Source organism: Hypanus sabinus, unplaced genomic scaffold, assembly GCF_030144855.1.
Source record: "Hypanus sabinus isolate sHypSab1 unplaced genomic scaffold, sHypSab1.hap1 scaffold_122, whole genome shotgun sequence".
In the NCBI taxonomy this organism is placed as follows: Eukaryota; Metazoa; Chordata; class Chondrichthyes; order Myliobatiformes; family Dasyatidae; genus Hypanus; species Hypanus sabinus.
The window spans coordinates 768,904-790,282 of record NW_026779281.1 but is presented as its reverse complement, the minus strand read 5'-3'; the positions used below and the strand labels follow the sequence as shown (position 1 = coordinate 790,282).

Sequence of the window (21,379 nt, the reverse complement as noted above, 5' to 3'; positions counted from 1 at the left end):
ATAAAACTTTTAGGTGTATATTTTCTTCAAAAGTAAACGGGATTCAGCACTCCAAGTGTGTATGTGCAATTGTGCTAAGAAGACCAGAAAACTTAAATGAGAGGCCAACTCAGAAAAATGAATAATCAATATGGAAGAAAACATTAACAAATGGAATGAGTATGACTCTCCATGGGAGACATCCCAACGATCTGAGCAGACAAGATGTTGAAAAGGAAGCATCAAGCACCTGACTGAGAGTTGGACACCTCTTCCCAGAAACAGAGGGATTCCTTGCAGAAATACAGGACAAGGTGGTTAACAAAAAACTCACAAATACATACAAACAAGGCAATAAATGCAGAAAATGCCAAGAGAAACCAGACACAATCCAACATATTCCTCGGATCCTGCAGCAGTTTAACTCAATCTGATTACTTATGCAAGTACAATCAAGTGGCAAATATAATTCACCAAAATCTTGCTTAAAAACACAAACTCATGAATGACCTCTATCACCTCATTAAGGCACCATAAATTGAAGCCATATCCAGTTAGGGACAGAATCTCACAATTTATATTATAATCAATACATTATAACAGACAGGTTAATCAAAAATAACTATCCAGATATAATATTACAGGATAAACAATCAGGAATAACTCCTTCAATAGATATTACCATTCTGAACACACATGTGCCTCAACAAATGAGGAATCTCACAACAGGCATTGTCTGTGTTGTCAGTCAGACAACTGAATTATTTTCCATCAAATGAGCTTCCAAATCTTGCTATCTGTCATTTGTTGCCACGTCCCGCTGCTGATTCCCTTCTCCTCACCATACATTCTTATCCCGACCATTGTCCAGAGCCCCAAACTCTGCAATGTGCGGACTCGCCTCTGGTTTCTGACCCTGCTTCGTTGAACATCCAATGGATGGTTTCCCATTTGGCTTTCAGTCTTTAGAGTAGAGTGGTGTTTTCTAACAACCCTTTAGAAGCAGGGAAAATGGCCCAAAATATGGAAATGTGCCCTGAATAAGGAGGTTAACTCCCAATGTCATTCTTCATCAGCCCAGAGATCTGAGGGGTGAAGAACATCTCAGACAGAACTGCAATATGTGTGACTTCTTCAGTCAGTAGAAAAATTAAGGGAAACCTCTTCACCACTGGTTTGGAACCCATCACCACAGGGAAGCAGGAGATGAACAATAGGGGATGATTTAAAAGGACTGTCAAGGAATAGAATCATTGGCAGGGTCCAGCCGGCCTGAGTCCACTAGTTGTGTTGTAAACTCACAGAGTTCCAAAGACAAAGTTTAAAATAGAACTGATTTATTTGTCTCAGATGCAGAATATTAAACTCCAGTCCCATTAAAGGAGAATGTGCAGCAGAAGAAACTCCTCCCATGCCCAGTGACCAGGGTGCAGAACTGGGTGTGGTGAGCAGCAGCAATAATTGCAGAGTTCAGCACCAACAGTCAGTCTTGAAATCGCATTCAGCAATGGATGGAGAAATATCCAGCATACAGCTTATTGAAACTTCCTGCCCAGTGTGAACCCGGCGGTGAGTCACAAGTATAACATGCTGCAAGGTTTCACGGCTACTGTAATGGCCTCTATGTAATGTTTCACTGCTAAGGTAATTGATTCTCTGCAGCAACAATGTTTAGGTTATGACTAGAGATAACAGGGTTTGGGAGTGCGGGGCTCTCCAATGGCAGAAATGTTGTTCTTTCCTGTGAGTCTGGAAGAGAGAATTTCACCACCTTTTGCTGGGGAGAGATGAGAAGATGTGAATGGAGAGAGGAGAGACTGGGCCCTTTTTCTTTCTTTTTGTTTTCTTTACTAACCCTATAGTCTAAGTAGGAATTATAAATCTCAATTGTTTAATCACATATTGTGTACAGTTTGTTATTTCAGTGTACTGATTTGGAACGGGACACATCATGAAGCATCCACCCAAATGAGATTTCTTAAGTTGGCTGGGTTGGGGAGCTATCACTCTAAAAGTTAAGCTGCTAGCCGAAGTGAGAGTTGCATATGGTTAGAGGACTGAGTGAATCGATTCCCATATTCACAGCAGGTGAAAAGCCTCTCCCCAGTGTGAACTCAATGATGCACATTCGGTTGATTTGGCTGAGAGAATCTTATGCCAAACTCTAAGCAGGAGATCGGCCTCTACCCAGTGTGAACTCGCTGATGTATCTTCAGTTCAGATGACTCAGCGAATCCCTTCCCACAGACAGAGCAAGTGAACGGCCTCTACCCAGTGTGAACTCACTGATGTATCTTCAGTTCAGATGACTCAGCGAACCCCTTCCCACAGACAGAGCAAGTGAACGGCCTCTACCCAGTGTGAACTCGCTGATGTATCTTCAGTTCAGATGACTCAGCGAATCCCTTCCCACAGACAGAGCAAGTGAACGGCCTCTCCCCAGTGTGAACTCGCTGATGTCTATTCAGCTTATATGACCAAGTGAATCCCTTCCCACAGACTGAGCAGGTGAATGGCCATTTCCCCGTGTGGGCTGACTGGTGTCTCTGCAGGTGAGATGACCAATTGAATCCCTTCCCACAGACTGAGCAGGTGAACGGCCTCTCCCCGGTGTGAACTCGCTGATGTACCTTCAATTGAGCTGACTGAGTGAATCCCTTCCCACAGACTGAGCAGGTGAATGGCCATTTCCCCGTGTGGGCTGACTGGTGTCTCTGCAGGTGAGATGACCAATTGAATCCCTTCCCACAGACTGAGCAGATGAATGGCCTCTCCCCGGTGTGAACTGACTGGTGACTCAGTAGCTGGGATGAAAGAGAGAATCCTTTCCCACAGTCTGAGCAGGCAAACGGCCGCTCCCCAGTGTGAACTCGCTGATGTAACTTCAGTTCGGATGAGCAAGTGAATCCCTTCCCACAGTCTAAGCAGGTGAACGGCCGTTCCGCAGTGTGAACTCGCTGGTGAGCCATTAGGTGGGATGACTGAGTGAATCCCTTCCCACAGACTGAGCAAGTGAATGGCCTCTCTCCAGTGTGAACTCTCTGATGTACCTTCAGGTGGAATGACGCAGTGAATCCCTTCCCACAGTCTGAGCAGGTGAATGGCCTCTCTCCAGTGTGAAATCTCTGATGTGATTTCAGTTGAGAAGACCAGCTGAATCCTTTCCCACAGACTGAGCAGGTGAACGGCCTCTCCCCAGTGTGAACTCGCTGATGGACCTTCAGGTCGGATGAGCAAGTGAATCCCTTCCCACAGTCCGAGCAGATGAACGGCCTTTCCCCAGTGTGAATTCGCTGGTGAACCTTCAGATGGGATGACTGAGTGAATCCCTTCCCACAGTCTGAGCAGATGAATGGCCTCTCTCCGGTGTGAACTCGCTGGTGTACTTTCAGTTCGGATGAGCAAGTGAATCCCTTCCCACAGTCCGGGCAGGTGAACAGCTGCTCCCCAGTGTGAACTCGCTGGTGTACTTTCAGTTTGGATGAGCAAGTAAATCCCCTCCCACAGTCTGAGCAGGTGAACGGCCTCTCTCCAGTATGAACTCTCCGATGCACCTTCAGATTAGATGACATAGTGAATCCCTTCCCACAGTCTGAGCAGGTGAACGGCCTCTCTTCAGTATGAACTCTCTGATGTACCTTCAGATTAGATGACATAGTGAATCCCTTCCCACACTCCGAGCAGCTGAATGGCCTCTCCCCGGTGTGAACTGACTGGTGACTCAGTAGCTGGGATGAAACAGAGAATCCCTTCCCACAGTCTGAGCAGGCAAACGGCCGCTCCCCAGTGTGAAATCGCTGATGTAACTTCAGTTCGGATGAGCAAGTGAATCCCTTCCCACAGTCTAAGCAGGTGAACGGCCGCTCCCCAGTGTGAACTCGCTGGTGAACCTTCAGATGGGATGACTGAGTGAATCCCTTCCCACAGTCTGAGCAGATGAATGGCCTCTCTCCAGTGTGAACTCTCTGATGTATCTTCAGGTGGAATGACGCAGTGAATCCCTTCCCACAGTCTGAGCAGGTGAATGGCCTCTCTCCAGTATGAACTCTCTGATGTGATTTCAGTTGAGAAGACCAGCTGAATCCTTTCCCACAGACTGAGCAGATGAATGGCCTCTCCCCAGTGTGAACTCGCTGGTGGACCTTCAGGTCGGATGAGCAAGTGAATCCCTTCCCACAGTCTGAGCAGATGAACGGCCTTTCCCCAGTGTGAATTCGCTGGTGAACCTTCAGATGGGATGACTGAGTGAATCCCTTCCCACAGTCTGAGCAGATGAATGGCCTCTCTCCGGTGTGAACTCGCTGGTGTACTTTCAGTTCGGATGAGCAAGTGAATCCCTTCCCACAGTCCGGGCAGGTGAACAGCCGCTCCCCAGTGTGAACTCGCTGGTGTACTTTCAGTTTGGATGAGCAAGTAAATCCCCTCCCACAGTCTGAGCAGGTGAACGGCCTCTCTCCAGTATGAACTCTCCAATGCACCTTCAGATTAGATGACATAGTGAATCCCTTCCCACAGTCTGAGCAGGTGAACGGCCTCTCTCCAGTATGAACTCTCCAATGCACCTTCAGATTAGATGACATAGTGAATCCCTTCCCACAGTCTGAGCAGGTGAACGGCCTCTCTCCAGTATGAACTCTCTGATGTACCTTCAGATTAGATGACATAGTGAATCCCTTCCCACAGTCTGAGCAGGTGAACGGCCTCTCCCCACTGTGAACACGCTGATGTAATTTCAGTTTAGATGAGCAAGTAAATCCCTTCCCACAGTCTGAGCAGGTGAACGGCCTCTCTCCAGTATGAACTCTCCAATGCACCTTCAGATTAGATGACATAGTGAATCCCTTCCCACAGTCTGAGCAGGTGAACGGCCTCTCCCCACTGTGAACACGCTGATGTAATTTCAGTTTAGATGAGCAAGTGAATCCTTTCCCACATTCCGAGCAGGTGAACGGCCTCTCTCCGGTGTGAACTCCCTGGTGTGCCATTCGGTCAGATGACCGAGTGAATGCTTCCCCAAAATTCAACAGATGACCAGCCTCTGCCCAGTGTGAACTGACTGGTGTGTCCACAAGTGGAAAGACTGACTGAATCCCTCCTCACCCACAGAACAGGTGAATGGCCTTGCCCAGTATGAACTAGCTGATGTACCTTCAGTTGAGAAGGCCGAGTGATTCCATTTCCACTGTCTGATCAGGTGAATCGTTCCACCCTGTGCAAAATGATGGGTGTGCCAGTTGGTCAGATGATTCAGTGAATCCTTCCCCACAGTCTGAGCAGGAAGGATGATTGAGTGAATCCCTTGCTCCACTTCTTAAATATCTGGACAGAGACAGCAAAACTGGTGTGTTGAGCTCTAGATTCCCGTACACAAATTCCTTGTCATTTTTGACCTGTAAAAAGATTTACAATATCTGTCAATGGGTGAAGGACAACATTTCAGATGAGTTCACATAAGTTGTCAAGGTGTGATCTGGCATCACACTGTTACAGTGAAGTTCAACCCAAGTTGGAGAGAGAAATCATCTCCTGACTGGGCAGGGTGCTGGTATCTGGAATGACCATCAAACTCTCTGATGCTCTTCCTGTCTCCATATGAATGGGGCATTTCTGCCATCTCCAATCCGTGACCTGGCTAAGTTTGACTCTCTCCACTGGTATTGTTCCCTGTTCCCACTGAGCTGCATGGGTTCCTGGCCCTGCAATAACTGAAACACTCTCACACAAATAGCCAGCAGTGTATTGCATGAACCCCCCACTACCTGTGTAAAAAAACTTACCCCTGGCATCCCCTCAGTATCTATTTCAAAGCACCTTAAAACTATGCCCCCTCGTGTTAGCCATTTCAGTCCTGGGAATAAAACCTCTGGCTACCTACACGATCAATGCTCCTCGTCATCTTATACACCTAAAAAATGCACTAAACATAGACAAGGTAATTAAACATTGCATGAGGATTTGTTGGAAGTATACAGAATTATGAGGGTATAGATAGGGTAAATGCAAGCAGCTTTTTCCACTGAGGTTGGGTGGGATGACAACTAGAGGTCATGGGTAAGCGGGGAAGGTGAACATTTAATGGGTGCACATGGAAAAGCTCTTCACTGAATTGGTTGTGAGAGTGTGGCATGAGATGTCAGCACAAGGGGTACTTGTGAGCTCAGTTTCACCATTTGAAAGAAGTTTGGATGGGAGCCTGGATGGTAGGTGTATGGAAGGCGATGGTCCCAGTCAGGTAGTTGCAATAGATACCTTAAGTGGTTGTTTAAGCATTGACTAGATGGGCCAAATAGCCTGTTTCCGTACTGAACTCCTCCATGTTTCTGTGACAGAGAAGCTGGCCAAACTTGTTTGGAAGGGAAAAGGTAGGAGTGACAACAGGGCAGCAATGGCTGGAGTTTCTGGGAGCAATTCAGGAGCTGAGTGTTTGATATCTGAGGTCTGAACAACATCTGACTAGTGTCAAGAAAACAAACTCTCCTTATTGTCACAAAAACAAAGGAGCTGATTGTGTACTACAGGAGGAATGGAGACAGGCTAACCCCTATTGACATCAATAGATCTGGGGTTGAGAGGGTGAACAGCTTTAAGATCCTCAGCATGAAGATCACCAAGGATCTCAAATGCTCTGTACATACCGGCTGTGTTGTGAAAAGAGCACAGCAGCACCTCTTTCTCCTCAGATGGTTGAAGTTGCTTGTTGTGGGCCCCAAATCCTAAGAACTTTCTACAGAGAGACAATAGAGAGCATCCTGAGTGGATGCAGCACTGCCTGGTATGGGAACTGTACTTCCCTCAATCGCAGGACCCTGCAGAGAGTGGTGCGGACAGCCCAGTGCATCTGTAGATGTGAACTTCCCACTATTCAGGAGATTTACAGAGACAGGTGTGTAAAGAGGGCCCAAAGGATATTGGGGACCCAATTCACCACAACAACAAACTGTTCCTACTGCCACCATCCAGGAAACGGTACCACAGCAAAAGGACTAATAGGCTTTGGGACGTCATTTTCTACCAGGCCATCAGAATGATTAATTCATGCCGATACAATTGCATGTTGATGTTATATTGACTCTTCTATGTATAAACAATATATTATAAGTTACTATAAATTACACATTGCACATTTAGATGGAGAGTAACATAAAGATATTTACTCCTCACGAGTATGAAGTATGTATGTAATAAAGTCAATTCAATTCGACTCAAATCACCCTCTCCACTATCCGTTCTGTCACTCTGGCTCCCATTCCCCATACAACTTATTTTAACCACTTCAACCCCTCACTACACCAGCTCTAGCAAATCTTAATACTAGGATATTAGTCCACTTCTTGTTCCATTCCCATAACTAATGAATTCCCTATCACTTATTTGACTTTTCACTGCCAGGTAATCCCCCCAACAGTTTCTAAATTGGTCCAGCTGCTGTTGTGTGGGATGTCCGCAAGAGTACTCTTCGATGGCTGTTTAACTTCATTCACCTGCCTGACTCTCACCCAGTTTCCTGTGTCCTGCACCTTGGGCGTAACTCACCTCTCTTCATGTCACATGCATCACCCCCTCTGACTCCCAGCTGATCCAGAATTCATCAATTTCAAGTCCCAGCTCCTTCAAGTTCAGGGCTACAAGCTGCAGCTGGATGCACATCTTGTAGGTGAGGGCATCAAGGACACTGGCAGTCTCTGCACCTTCCCTCCAATACCCCCTCTAATTTCTAATGACCAGTGTGCACATAAATCATGTACTGTGCTTATTTTTACCAAGTGACAACATGTGCACAGTGATTTTTATATAGTGAGGTATTCATTTTAACAGCTAGCAGATCACTGTCAATAAGAACTATGACCTGCTCTGGGTTTGATCGAGTTCATCTGCACTCTCACACGAACTATGTAGCGGGAGTGTAACGGGTAATGAAGGATTTTCTTACCAGAGCTTTTACACATTGTCCATGTGGTTTGCTTGCTAAATTACACTTTAAAAAGTTAGAGTTCCAAATATCACTCCACTTTTCCCACTTGTAAATTCTCCAGCAACTTTTGCATCACCACAATACACACAGGTAACACCAGTTTCTATATTGGACAAAAACATTTCCCCCGAACCCTCCTGAAGAATTAAGGATATATACAAAACAAAATCATTTTGAACCTATGTAACCTCTGGCTAAAAGAATAATTGGGACTGAATAGGAATATCTGAACCGAAGTAAACACTGTCTTCAGTGGTTAGCGAAGACAGGCTCATTACCAGTTCTACGGCTCTACGGCTTGCAGAGAGACACACTGAGAGATGATAACATTATACACTGGACCCTCATTAGTTGATAACATTATACATTGCACCCTCATTAGTTGATAACATTATACACTGGACCCTCATTAGTTGATAACATTATACATTGTACCCTCTTTTGAGTAAAGGGAGGAGGACTCACTGATAAGGACAGGAATAAACATCTGTTTGTAATTAAGTCAGGGCCTTGCAAAGGGAATAACTGTTAAGGACTAGACAGTGTATCCATCTGTAATTAAAACCTTCATTTAGCAAACTCTCTTATCTAATTAAGTTTGGAGACAACAGACTTGGTGGGCGTACCAGTTCAAATAACATCTTGCAATAGGAATGTATGGGGCTTACTATGTATAAATATATGGCTGTAACCTGATTAAGTCAGTCCACTTATCAGATGGTGGCAGTGCTTACATGCCTTCCCTTTGACAACAGGGTCTCAAACTCCTGCTGGAAAATTAACTGTGGCGACAATAAGAAGCTGGTCCGCCGAGTTTTATTCAACTTCAACATTTGGAGTCACAAACACGATCCCAATATAGGGAGTGCTGAGCAGATCGGCTGAATGAAGATGTAAAGTGGAACAGCATATTATCAGCAAGTTGGAGGAATAATGCATGTGAGAAAGGGAAACAGGTATGTACTGCAGAAGGAACGCCAAAGGTTGGGAGATGCTAAAAGTGGAGCATGAATGAGTGGATGGGCACCAAAAACAAGAGCAGGAGAAACAACGTAAGCAAACCGAAGTTGGTCCAGATAGGAGAGAAGGGCAGGAATATCAGTCTAAAGTTCGAACTTACAGGAAAACAAGGGATCGCAACCCCCATGTTTGAGGACAGTGGCCATGCTGAGGAGTGGGCACCCACCGTACCTCTCCTACCTTACCAGCGGCCAAGTTCACCCAGTGCCCCCGAACCCCAATCCTCCCAGTACCCAGATACGGTGGCCGCTCAGGTAAAACAGCGGCACAGGGAAGGGGATCTCTACACCCTGAGATCCCGAAAGGGAATACCGGGGATTGTTCCGAGTCAGGGAGGGAAGAATCCAATAAATCCCCAGAGTTAGTGGCTCCACAAAGACAACTGCCCACTCTAATGCTGCTCAATCCATGAGCAGGAGGAGGGACAGCCCTCAGTGATTCCTGTGTATGCACCCTGGAAGCCTCAAGATATGATAATGATCATGAATCAGGCCCCAGATAGAAAAGAAAAACCAGCACAGTTTGCTCAGTGTGTCCACAGTACTACACAAATGTCTAAAGAGAATCCGCAAGATTTATTCAGTCTCTGCTGCATGATTCTGTCAGCTGATGAGGGGTGGAAATGGAAGGCAGAATTGCGATACCAAACCTATCCGGAGTTACAGGCGGGAAACCATAATGAGAATGAACAGACAGACCAGATTATTCAAGCCTTGGAAAGGGCTCTCCAGCAACCTGTAAACATCACTAAAGTACTTGAATGCAATCCGAACCCTGGGGAATCAGGATCAGACTATTGGCAGTGATTTGTGGCCTGCTATGGCACTTTCACAGGAGACCAAGCCTTTTAATAATGGGAATCTGTCCCCCCAGTTTAATGTCCTACTGCTCCAAAACTTACCAACTAAGCCAACATGATTTAAACAGATAATATGGATTGGCCTGACAATGACCGAAATTGAATGTGATGAGCTTTAACATATTATTGGAACCTGATTTTCGATTCCTGATCAACCCCGAAAGGAACTAATATTTAAAGTGAGCATGTTCAGCGGGAAGAAGGATGCAAACGGGCTATATCTTGGGATCAGAAATGGGATCAAAAACCTACCATGGGATAGGTGGGGACAACAACCCGTTTAGAAATTGACAAGCAAAGATCCCTCAGGAAGAGCCCAATGTAATATTGACAGTTGCTGGAATTTCAATTCCGTTTATGATTGATATGGGGCAACCAAAAACACCCTTGATCAGGAAATACTATCAAAAGGGATTCCAGCTATCAGACGCTACAATCACTCTGTCAGTGTTCGAAGGCACGGAACGTACGTATTCACGTACCCAGCCACTGCAGGTGGAATTCCAGGGGAACCAGTGTGAGGTTTCATTTACAGTCACCACCAGACGGGGGGTGAAATCTCGTAGGGAGAGACTTGCTCTGCCTTGGAAGTCGAGATTCTATACATGGACAAGGATATCATGCCGGAACTGCGAACAACTGATAGCTTCCCGTGACCACCCAGTGGTGGGCACTTTGACCCTACGTGGTGCTCATCTGAGGAATCCCCTCAAGGGACAGAAGTTCCCAGTCCCGGTGATTGGAGAGGTTAAAGGAAGAGATGGTACTGCATTTCCGGACGAAGTTCCAGATTTCTTTTGGTGACAGACAGGACTGGTGGTTCCCTATACCACCAGTGGGTTTGCCCTGTGTTCAAGCCGAAGAGCCCAGGGTTCCTTGCCTACACCCTGATGAAACAAGCCTCCAGCACCGAGGGAGACTGGCAAGACTTGGCCGTGGGCCAACTCCGATACTGGCAGGAGTCTGAGGTGAAGACGGGACATCTGGTAAGACATTCTTTTAATATTGACCAAACCCAAGATGTTGTACCCCATCTCTGGGCAATTGCAGTCCATGATGTCAGCCCTCCTGTCTGGATCACAGTGAATGAAGGACAGACTCTCCCATCCATTCTGCAATACCCCCTCTAGCCCATCCGGATCACAGTGAAAGAAGGACAGACTCTCCCATCCATTCTGCAATACCCCCTCTAGCCCGTCCGGATCTCTGTGAAAGGACAGACTCTCCCATCCATTCTGCAATACCCCCTCTAGCCCATCCGGATCACTGTGAAAGGATAGACTCTCCCATCCATTCTGCAATACCCCCTCTAGCCCATCCGGATCACAGTGAAATACAGACAGACTCTCCCATCCATTCTGCAATACCCCCTCTAGCCCGTCCAGATCACAGTGAAAGAAGCACATACTCTCCCATCCATTCTGCAATACCCCCTCTAGCCCGTCCGGATCACAGTGAAAGAAGGACAGACTCTCCCATCCATTCTGCAATACCCCCTCTAGCCCGTCCAGATCACAGTAAAAGAAGGACAGACTCTCCCATCCATTCTGCAATACCCCCTCTAGCCCGTCCAGATCACAGTAAAAGAAGGACAGACTCTCCCATCCATTCTGCAATACCCCCTCTAGCCCGTCCAGATCACAGTAAAAGAAGGACAGATTCTCCCATCCATTCTGCAATACCCCCTCTAGCCCGTCCAGATCACAGTGAAAGAAGGACAGACTCTCCCATCCATTCTGCAATGCCCCCTCTAGCCTGAGGAAACGTTTTATAAGGATGGAAGCTCTTTTGTGGATCCAGCAGGGAAACGATGCAATAGTGACGGACAGTGAAATAATTGAACAGGCCTCTTTTGAAGCAGCTGTCTCCGCCCAGAAGGCTGAGCTGTTTGCTCTGACTCGTGCCTGTATCCCAGCAACAGACTAAAGTGGGAACGTTTACACAGACTCCGCTTTGCATTTGGGATTGTACATGACTACGGGGCTCTCTGGGAACATGGGGATTCCTGACTTCCTCCTGCCACCCCATTAGTAACGCCACCTTTGTAAACAACTTACTCACCGTTCTACAGCTACCTCGAGTTTTGTTCTTCTCAGGGGCTGCCTCTGAGGAGGAGTGAAAACTGTGGTCCCAGATGGGGTGCCAGAAAGACCCCGACCTAGGTTTTTGGATCACCCAGTGGGACAAGTTTATGTTCCTACACAGTTTTTACCAATATTGGTTGATTATATACATAATTGTACACACCTGGGAAAGCAGGGAATGGTTGGTAACCTGTACCCTGCACACCGGGTACGACTCCCTTGACAGGTGGATCTTTTTCGTGTCTACAAGTTGATTTTATTGAATTGCCTAGAGTACATTGCTACAGATACTACTTAGTTATTATAGATCTGTTCAGTTGATGGATTGAAGCTATAGCAACTACCATTAATACTGCTGTGACAGTTGTGAAGGTATTATTACGGGAAATAATTCCCAGGTACGACCTGCCAGAGATGCTGAGCTCAGACAATGGCCCACACTTTGTGGTGAAAGCAAATGAAGGGGTATGTAACAAACTAGCTATCAAGCAACAATTCCACTGTCTACACCATCCACGGGCCGCTGGCAGAGTGGAGAGAGCCAATGGCACTCTGAAGAGTAAACTGGCCAGACTAACAGTGGAGACTGGACTCACTTGGTTGAAGGTCCGACCATTAGCCCGATTCCACATGAGGGTTACCCCACAGGGGAAAACAGGGTTGTCACCAGCTTAAATCATTTCCGGATGGCCCATGAGGACACCCTGGGAACAAAGTCTCAGGATTAAAGGCAAGGTGAATAAGAATAAGGAACCTTGGTTCTTGATGGATATTGGAACTCTGATAAAGAAGAGAGAGATGTATGGCATATATGAGAAACGGAGCAAATAAGGTATTTGAGGAGTATAAAAAGTGCAAAAAAATACTTAAGGAAGAAATCAGGAAGGGCTGAAAGAAGACATGAGGTGGCGTTGGCAGTCAAGGTGAAGGATAGTAAGAGCTTCCACAGGTATATTAATAGCAAAAGGATAGTTAAGGGATAAAATTGGTCCTCTTGAAGATCAGAGTGGTCGACTATGCATGGAACCAAAAGAAATTGGGGAGATGTTAAATGGTTTTTTTGTGTCTGAATTTACTAAGAAAACTGGTTTGGAGTCAATGGAAATAAGGCAAACAAGTATTGAGGTCATGGAACCTATACAGATAGAAGAGGAGGAGGTGCTTGCTACCTTGAGTAGATAAATCTCCAGGACCTGACAGGGTATTCCCTTGGACCTTGAAGGAGACTAATGTTGAAATTGCAGGGACCCTGACGGATATATTTAAATGTCATTATCTACGGGTGAGGTGCCAGAGATTTGGAGGATAGCTCATGTTGTTCTATTGTTTAAAGCATGCTCTAAAAGTAATCTGGGAAATTATAGGCTGGTAAGTTTGATGTCGGTCATGGGTAATTTATTGGAAGGAGTACTAAGATAGGATCGTCAATTATTTAGATGTACAATGTCCTGTGTATGTTACTCAGAATGGCCTCTTTGGTTTGTTACAAGTAGGAATGTTTCTTTGTCGGATAAGTGTTTCTCTCACCGTTGTTTCACTTCAGAATGGCTGATATGGTAATTGTATTCATTTGTTAATCAATGGGGAATGTTACTGTGTCTTGTGATGCTGGGAATTTGGGGGAGGGGTTTTTTTCGCGGGTTTTTTTTTGGTGGAAGGGAGAGGCCGAGGAAGACGCTGAGGAAGGTGGACGTGTGCTGGACTGCTCGTAAGACCACCGGGGTGGTCCCAGGTGCGACGGCCGGATGGGTCGATTGGTTCGTTGATTGAGCTCCAACGAGTGCACTAAACAGACTGAACTTTTTAAAGTGTATTTCATAACGGTATTTGTTGTGGGTTTGATACTGTTGGCGGGCGCGAGGCATTAACTCGATTCTCACAGCACCTGCGTGTATGGGAGGTGGGTTGGAGAGTGGCTGGATCTCCTTTTTCCCCTAGACATATACCAGCCTGTTGGGTAAGGGTTACATTTGTGGGCTTACCACTTTTATTCTGGCAGGCACATACAAACTCTACTCCCTCACTTCTGAAGAACTCACACTTACAAGTATTCCTTTGCTAGAAAAACCGCCAGTCCCAATCCACACTTATTAGATCTTTCTGATACCATCAAAATTGTCTTTTCTCCAATTTAGAAACTCAAACCATGGTCCAGCCCTCTCTTTTTCCATATTTACTTGGAACCTTATGTCATTACGATCGCTAGATACAAAGTGTTCCCATACACTAATTTCTGTCACTAATGCTAGATCATTTCCTAACAGCTTACCGCACACCTCTATGTCGGGAATACGATGTCCTGATTAAGAGCACATTTGACAAACTCTACCCCATTTAGTCCTTTTACAGTATGGGAGTTCCACTCAATATATAAAAAGTTAAAATCGCTTCCTATATCAATCTTTGTTTCTAAGCATAGTCTGCGATCTCTACAAAGTTTTTTTTTTCTAAATCTCTCAGAGTGTTGGGAGCAACCAAGTCCCAATAATGTCTACAATATCACAATTCCCTGTCCTGAGCTCATCTGGCTTTCCTACGACGCTTCTTGCATTCTGATATACACAGCTCAGCACGTTCATCATACCATGCTTAACCTTTTGTCTGCTGACTCTATCTGAGGTCTGAACAACATCTTTCTGGTGTCAAGAAAGCAACCTCTCCCTCAATGTCACAAAAACAAGGGAACTGGTTGTGGACTACAGAAGGAATGGAGACAGGCTAACCCCTTTTAACATCAATGGATCTGGGGTTGAGAGAGTGAACAGCTTTAAGTTCCTCAGCATAAACATCACCAAGGATCTCATGTGGTCTGTACATACCGGCTGTGTGGTACGTGGCCGTGTGCCTCTTTCACCTCAGACGGTTGAAGAAGTTTGGGATGGGGCCCCAAATCCTAGGAACTTTCTACAGGGGCACAATTGAGAGCATTCTGACTGGCTGCATCACTGCCTGATATGGGAACTGTACTTCCCTCAATCGTAGGGCTCTGCAGAGAGTGGTGCGGACAGCCCGGCGTATCTGTAGTTGTGTGCTTCCCATTGTTCAGGACACTTACAGAGACAGGTGCGTAAAAAGTCCCAAAGGATCATTGTGGACCCAAGTCACTCCAACAACAAACTGTTCCAGCTGCTACCTTCCAGGAAATGGTACAGCAGCATAACAGCTGGACCAACAGGCTCCTGGACGGCTTCTTCCACCAGGGCAACAGACTGATTAATTTATGCTGATACAATTGTGTTTCTGTTATAATGACTGTCCTAAGTATAAACTATTTATTGTAAATTACACATTGCACATTTAGTTGGAGAAGTAATATGAAGATTTCTACTCCTCATGTATATGAATGATATAAGTCAATTCATTTCACCCGCTTCACCATCTGTTCTGGCATTCTGACTCCAATTCCCCCCTGCAAATTTAGTTTCACCAAACACCCTCCACTCCACACACTAGCAATAGCAAGCCTTACCACTAGGATATTAGATCTCTGCTAGTTTTAATTTCCGAACATTTGACTTTCCTCTGCCAGGTAACCCGCCCCCCCAACAGTTTGTAAAGTGGTCCACCTGTTGTTGTATGAGATGACCCCAAGAGTACTCTGTGATGGATATTTAACCTCATTCCCCTTCCTTACTCTCACCCAGTTTAATGTGTCCTGCACCTTGGGTGTAACTCACCTCTCTTGATGTTATAACTATCACCCCCTCCAACTCCTAGATGATCCAGAATTCATCCATTTCCAGCTTCAGCTCCTTAAAATGCAGGGTTACAGGCTGCAGCTGTATGCACATCTTGTATGTGAGGGTATCAGGGGCACTGGAGGTCTCCCCGCCTTCCCACCAATGTCCCGTCTAATTTGTAATGACCGGTGTGCCAAAACACCTTGTGCTGTGCAATATTTACCCACTGACAACAAGACATGCACACTGAATTTTAAATAGGGAAGTATTTCTTTTAACAGCTAGCAAATCACTGTCGATAAGAACTTTGATCTCCTCTGGGTTTGATCGAGTTCATCTGCACTCTCACACAAACTATGTAACAGGCCTGTTGTGGGTTATGAAGGATTTTCTCACTAGAACTTTTGCAAACCATCCATATGTGATTTGCTTGCTAAATGATACTTTCAAAGGTCAGATTTCCAAATATCACTCCCCACTTGCAAATTCTCCAGCAAATTTTGCATCGCCACAATACTGTAACACCAGTTTCTGTATTGTACATAAATATTTCCCCTGAACCCTCCCCCAAGTGACAGATGGTGTTAAACTCAGTGAATGCAATGCCAATGAATATGAAGGGAAGGGCAGTAGTCTGCCTCATTGGAGTCTGGCACATTTGTGATGTGAAAGCTGCTTGTTGCCCAGGGCAAAGGTGTTTGATATCATTACGTACCCAGAGAGAATGGGACAAAACATGTTCTCACCGGTAGAAAAGTGCAGAACTAGAGGAGGTAGCTCAAGCAACTGACACAAAATACTGGAGGAGCTCAGCAGGCCAGGCAGCATCTATTGAAAAAAGTACTAATGCTGAGTTCCTCCGGCATTTTGTGTGTGTTGCTTGGATTTCCAGCATCTGCACATTTTCTCTTGTTTGTGATCGGAGATAGAACAAAGGTGATTTTCTCAACTGGAGATGTAAAAGATTTTTGTTCCCTTTCTCCGAGTTCCTAATCCTTGCATTTTAGATAGCTGGAGCTCAGCTCTGTCTGAGAGATCCATCGGTTCCCATTCGCTTAGCGGCCGGAAGCTTCCCGGCGCCCGTGTACGGATCGCGGGGCTGAGAGAGAGGGGAGAGAGCAGGACCGTCCCAGGATTGCGGACTATGATGTCCAGAGTTCACAGCAAATGTCCCTCAGTGGGTGTTTAAGATAGCAGCCCGAAAAATCATTCTTACCGTTACCGATCCTCCGGAGGTCCTTTGTGTACGGCGCGCATGCGTGCTATTCGGTGACGTCATCGACCTTGATGCCTGCACATTTGATCGTTGCTTCAGAAACAGCGAAATTTTAAACTCAGGGCCTTATGGGTAATCGCGGTGCCATTAAACATTCCTGCTCGCACCGGTTTCATGTCCACACCTCAGGGTTTTTTTTTCTGTGTAGAGAACACAGCAGCTGTTTTAACGTGGAAAGCGGCTCCCAAAAACAATATACTCAATATCAACAGGCATTCTATTTATCTAATGCCTCTCGTATAACCCTCTTACAGAGGCAGATATAAAACACAAGAGATTCTGCAGTTGCTAGAAACACACACACACACACACACACACAATGCTGGAGGAACTGTGCAGTTCAGGTAGCAACTAAGCAGAGGAGTACACAGTCTAGGCATGCTGAAGGGTCTCGGCCTAAACGTAGTCTATTTATTCCTCTCTACATTTGCTGCCCGATCTGTTGATTTCCTCCAGTATTTTGCAGAAATTAACCAGTTTTTTTTTAATCAAGCAGTTTCCAAATGTGTCTGATCTTTCATCTGTAGCCACATCCTGCAGGTTCGGTTTCTCTTCTTCCTCCTCCTTGTAAACTCCAGGCCCCATCTCTTTCTGGAGCCCCAAATCCCTGACTGGCAACTTGGTTTCTGACTCTGCTCCATTTACTCGCTGGTCTGCTGTCAGACTTCAGAGGTTCATTGTAACAACCCAGCAGTTCGAAGCGAAGACCTTTGAAATTAGTGAGAATGACTGAAAACATTGAAAAGAGCGGGGAAGAAGGAGTTTAACCATCTTCGTCCGGAGCCCTGAACAACGTCACAACCACAGTGAGCTCATCGTCTTGTTCAGCCGGAGAAAATCATGCAGGAAATTCATGCAGGTGTATAAGATGATGAGAGGCATTGGTCGTGTGGATAGTCAGAGGCTTTTTCCCAGGGCTGAAACGGCTAACACGAGGGGGAATAGGTTTAAGCTGCTTGGAAGTAGGTACAGAGGAGATGTCAGAGCTAAGATTTTTAAACAACAGTGGTGATTGTGTATGAAATGCACTGCCAGCGACGGTGGTAGAGTCGGATAAAATAGGATCTTTTAAGAGACTCTTAGATAGGTACATGGGGCTTAGGAAAATAGAGGGCTATTCGGTAGGGTAATTCTAAGCAGTTTAGAGACTAATTTACGTGGTCGGCACAACATTGTGGACCAAAAGGTCTGTAATGTGTTGTAGATTTCTGTGATTCTATGGAATTCAAGGGGAATTTCCTATCCCACGGAGTGGTGACTAGTTGCAACCTGTCATCTCAGGGAGAGCAAGAGGGGAACGGCAGGGATAGATTTTCATAAACTGATACGGAACAGAAACATGGGCTGAAACCAGATGGGCCGAGTGCCCTCTCTAGTGTACATAGTGAGTGTAGTGGAGACTGTAAGTACCTGACATACGGGATTTGATAAAACTGATTTATCTTTCACAGATCCACAATATTAAACATCAGTCTAGTTTAAGTCTAACATCAGCAGAACAGACTCCTCCAATGCTCAGTGACCAGGGTTCAGCCCTGGGTGCGATGAGCAGCCGCAAGAACTGCAGAATCTGACAGTAACAGTCCCTCATGGACCTGCAGCTGCCTTCAGTCACCGCGATGGTGAAACATTTAACACGGAGCTGATTTGAACTTCCTCCCTGATGTGAAGTTGCTGGTGTTGCAGCAGCTGGGATGATTGAGTAAAACTCTTTGCTCACTCCGGACAGAAATGTGGCCTCTATTTATTGCGAACTCACCGGAGCATCACAAGGTGGGTTAACTGAATGAATCTCTTCACACACACGGAGCAGGTGAACGGCCGCTTCCCAGAGCGAAGCTGTTGGTGTATCTGCGATGTGCCACTGAATCCCTTCCAAAATGAGAGCCAGTGAATGACGTCACAGTGCTACAACGTCATGGCGATGTATCCAATCAGATCACGGAGATGGACACGTGCTCGCGCTCTCCTTGCAGCGAGAGGGGCGCTGTCTTCTCCAGCATCTCCGTCTCCACTTTCAAGGACCGGTGGCACTCAAGCGCTGGCGACCTGATAGATACAGCGGAGCTAATGTGATGTTGTGTTTGATATTCCTATCGACAAATCCTTTGAATTCTTTACACTGTTAAAAGTTTACAAAGAATGTCAGTGGATGAAAGACAACATTTCATTTTTCAAAATGATCCTGAGGCGAGCGGGGTAATTTAGTGAAGGTTTATAGTCTCTGTTATATAACGCAGCCATGACTTTTCTTTCATACTTAAAACGTTCATTTAATGCCCCGGGCAAATAATTTTCGACCAGCCTTATCTTATCATCCTCATCATACCTAACCGACGATATTGGCGAATTATGGTAACCTTTGTTTGAAAGTCATGAAAAGCAATGGTCACAGGTCGAGGTTTCTGTTGAGAAGAGGAGTTAAACACCGGGGCTCGGTGTACCCGGTCTATTCCAGGCGGAGTCTCCAAAACGTCAGAAAACAAACGAGCGAACAGCTTTGGAAAACATTCTGAAGGTCGATTGCCTTCGACCAACTCAGGAAGACCCAAAATTCGTATATTGTTCCTTCTTGATCTGCAGTGGCGGGTTCCAATCTGCTAATTAAATTTGTTGACTACACGCATTGATCGGCCGAATCCCAAATAACGAGGCAGCCTACAGAGAAGAAGTCATCACCCCGACATAGTGGTGTCAAGAAAACAACCTCTCCCTCACTGTGACAAAAACACAGGAGCTGGTTGTGGATTACAGGAGGAATGGAGACAGGGATCAAATTCAACATTTCCCAGTCTGTTATTGACACAAAATACGCATTTTAATATTGATCATGACACAATGTATTTTATATAACGTTATACATTTAGGTATTATAATTAGTAAAAAACAATAAAGATCTCTACAAAGCGAATACATTTCCTTTAATGGTCTCCAGGAAACAACAATTTTCCTGATGGAATCCACTTACTTTTTCTTTAATCGGTCGTATTCATGCTGTGAAAATGATTTTACCTAGATTTTTATATGTTTTCCAAAATATACCTATCTTTTTAACTAAAAAACAAATTCGATCAAATTGACTCACTTATTTCTTCCTTTATTTGGAACAATAAATTAATTAGTATCATTTACAAAAATTTGAAAAAGATGGTGGAATTCCACTTCCTAATTTAAGACTGTATTATTGGGCTGTGAACATTAGAGAATCCTGTTTTTTGTTATATTGTCTTGATAAGAACTAAAATCAATTGTGGGTTGATTTGGAATTAAAAGCAGTTAAACAATTTCATTTAACTTCAATATTAGGAGCTCCATTACTTTTACAGCTCTTTAAAATTCCAAATTTAAATCTTTACCCGGTTATTAAACAATCCCTACGGATTTGGGTTCAGTTTCGTGTTTTAAAAACTTTTAAACAATTTAAGATGACTAGTTTTTTACATCGAAACTTCTCATTTATACCTTCAACAACTGACCCCATTTTTCTCCTATGGAAAAATAAAGGGATCCTTTGTTTTACAGATTTATTTTGTGATGGCCGATTGATGATCTTTGAAGAGTTAATTAACAAATTTTCTCTCGCTCATACACATGTTTTTCAATATGTTCAGTTTTGACATTTTTTACAACATTATTTACCTAAGATTCCATGTTTACAAGAATCTGATTTGTTGGATACCATTTTGAAATTGAATCCCTTTGTGAAAGGTTCCATTGGCAGAATGTATCATTTATTTTTGTTACCAAACGAGAACCTATCACTAAAGATTAAACAAGTTTGGGAGAGAAAACTTAATATGACCTTTGTTAATGAAGATTGGCTTCGAGTTTTTAAAAATGTAAATTCCTCTTCTGAATGTGCCAACCATTGTTTAATTCCATTTAAAATTGTTCACCGTTATTATTTAACAAAGGAGAGACGATCTAAAATATTTCCTAGTATAGACAAATGCTGAGATAGATGTAAAACTGAAGTAGCTACTTTGTCACGTATGTTCTGGTCAAGTTCTTCATTAAAATAGTTTTGGAAATCTTTTATTTCTACAAGTTCTAAAGCTCTGAAAATTAATTTACAACCTAATAGATTGACTGTTCTATTTGGAATAGCTCCACATCATATTCAGGGTATTTCATCTTCAGATCAACATGTAATTGCATTTGTTACTCTACTGACAAGAAGGGCTATTTTATTAAAATGGAAAGATATTTCTTCCCCTACATTCATTGAATCGTTTTCTCAAGGAATGTTATGTCTTAGTTTGGAAGAAATACAAGTAGAACTTTTGATCCTCGATTCGATTTTGAGAGAAGATGGGGTTCTTTTGCCAAATATTATCATTTAATTTGAATTATGCTACATGGTTTCCGTCCAATTTTATTTTTTTTATAAGTGTGAAATGACGGTTGATGATTCTTTTTAAAAAAATTTAGGTAATGGTCAAACGTATTGCTCCGGAGGGTTCATTCCTAATGGACTTTTCCCCTTTTTTTCTGGTTACTGGGTTTTTT

General features: G+C 44.5%; 2 protein-coding genes across 2 annotated transcripts in view; both read right to left on the bottom strand.

Moving 5' to 3' along the window:
• LOC132386579 (NACHT, LRR and PYD domains-containing protein 3-like) overlaps nt 1-21,379 on the bottom strand; it is a 203,367-nt gene that overhangs the window by 32,651 nt on the left and 149,337 nt on the right. The window lies entirely within an intron of this gene.
• Nucleotides 493-6,866, bottom strand: LOC132386581 (zinc finger protein 850-like). The gene is made up of 2 exons (XM_059958871.1): nt 6,615-6,866; nt 493-5,369 (listed from the first exon to the last, which is right to left on the bottom strand). Exon 2 carries the CDS (start codon nt 4,962-4,964, stop codon nt 2,331-2,333), a length of 2,634 nt encoding a protein of 877 aa, XP_059814854.1. The 5' UTR covers nt 4,965-5,369; nt 6,615-6,866; the 3' UTR covers nt 493-2,330.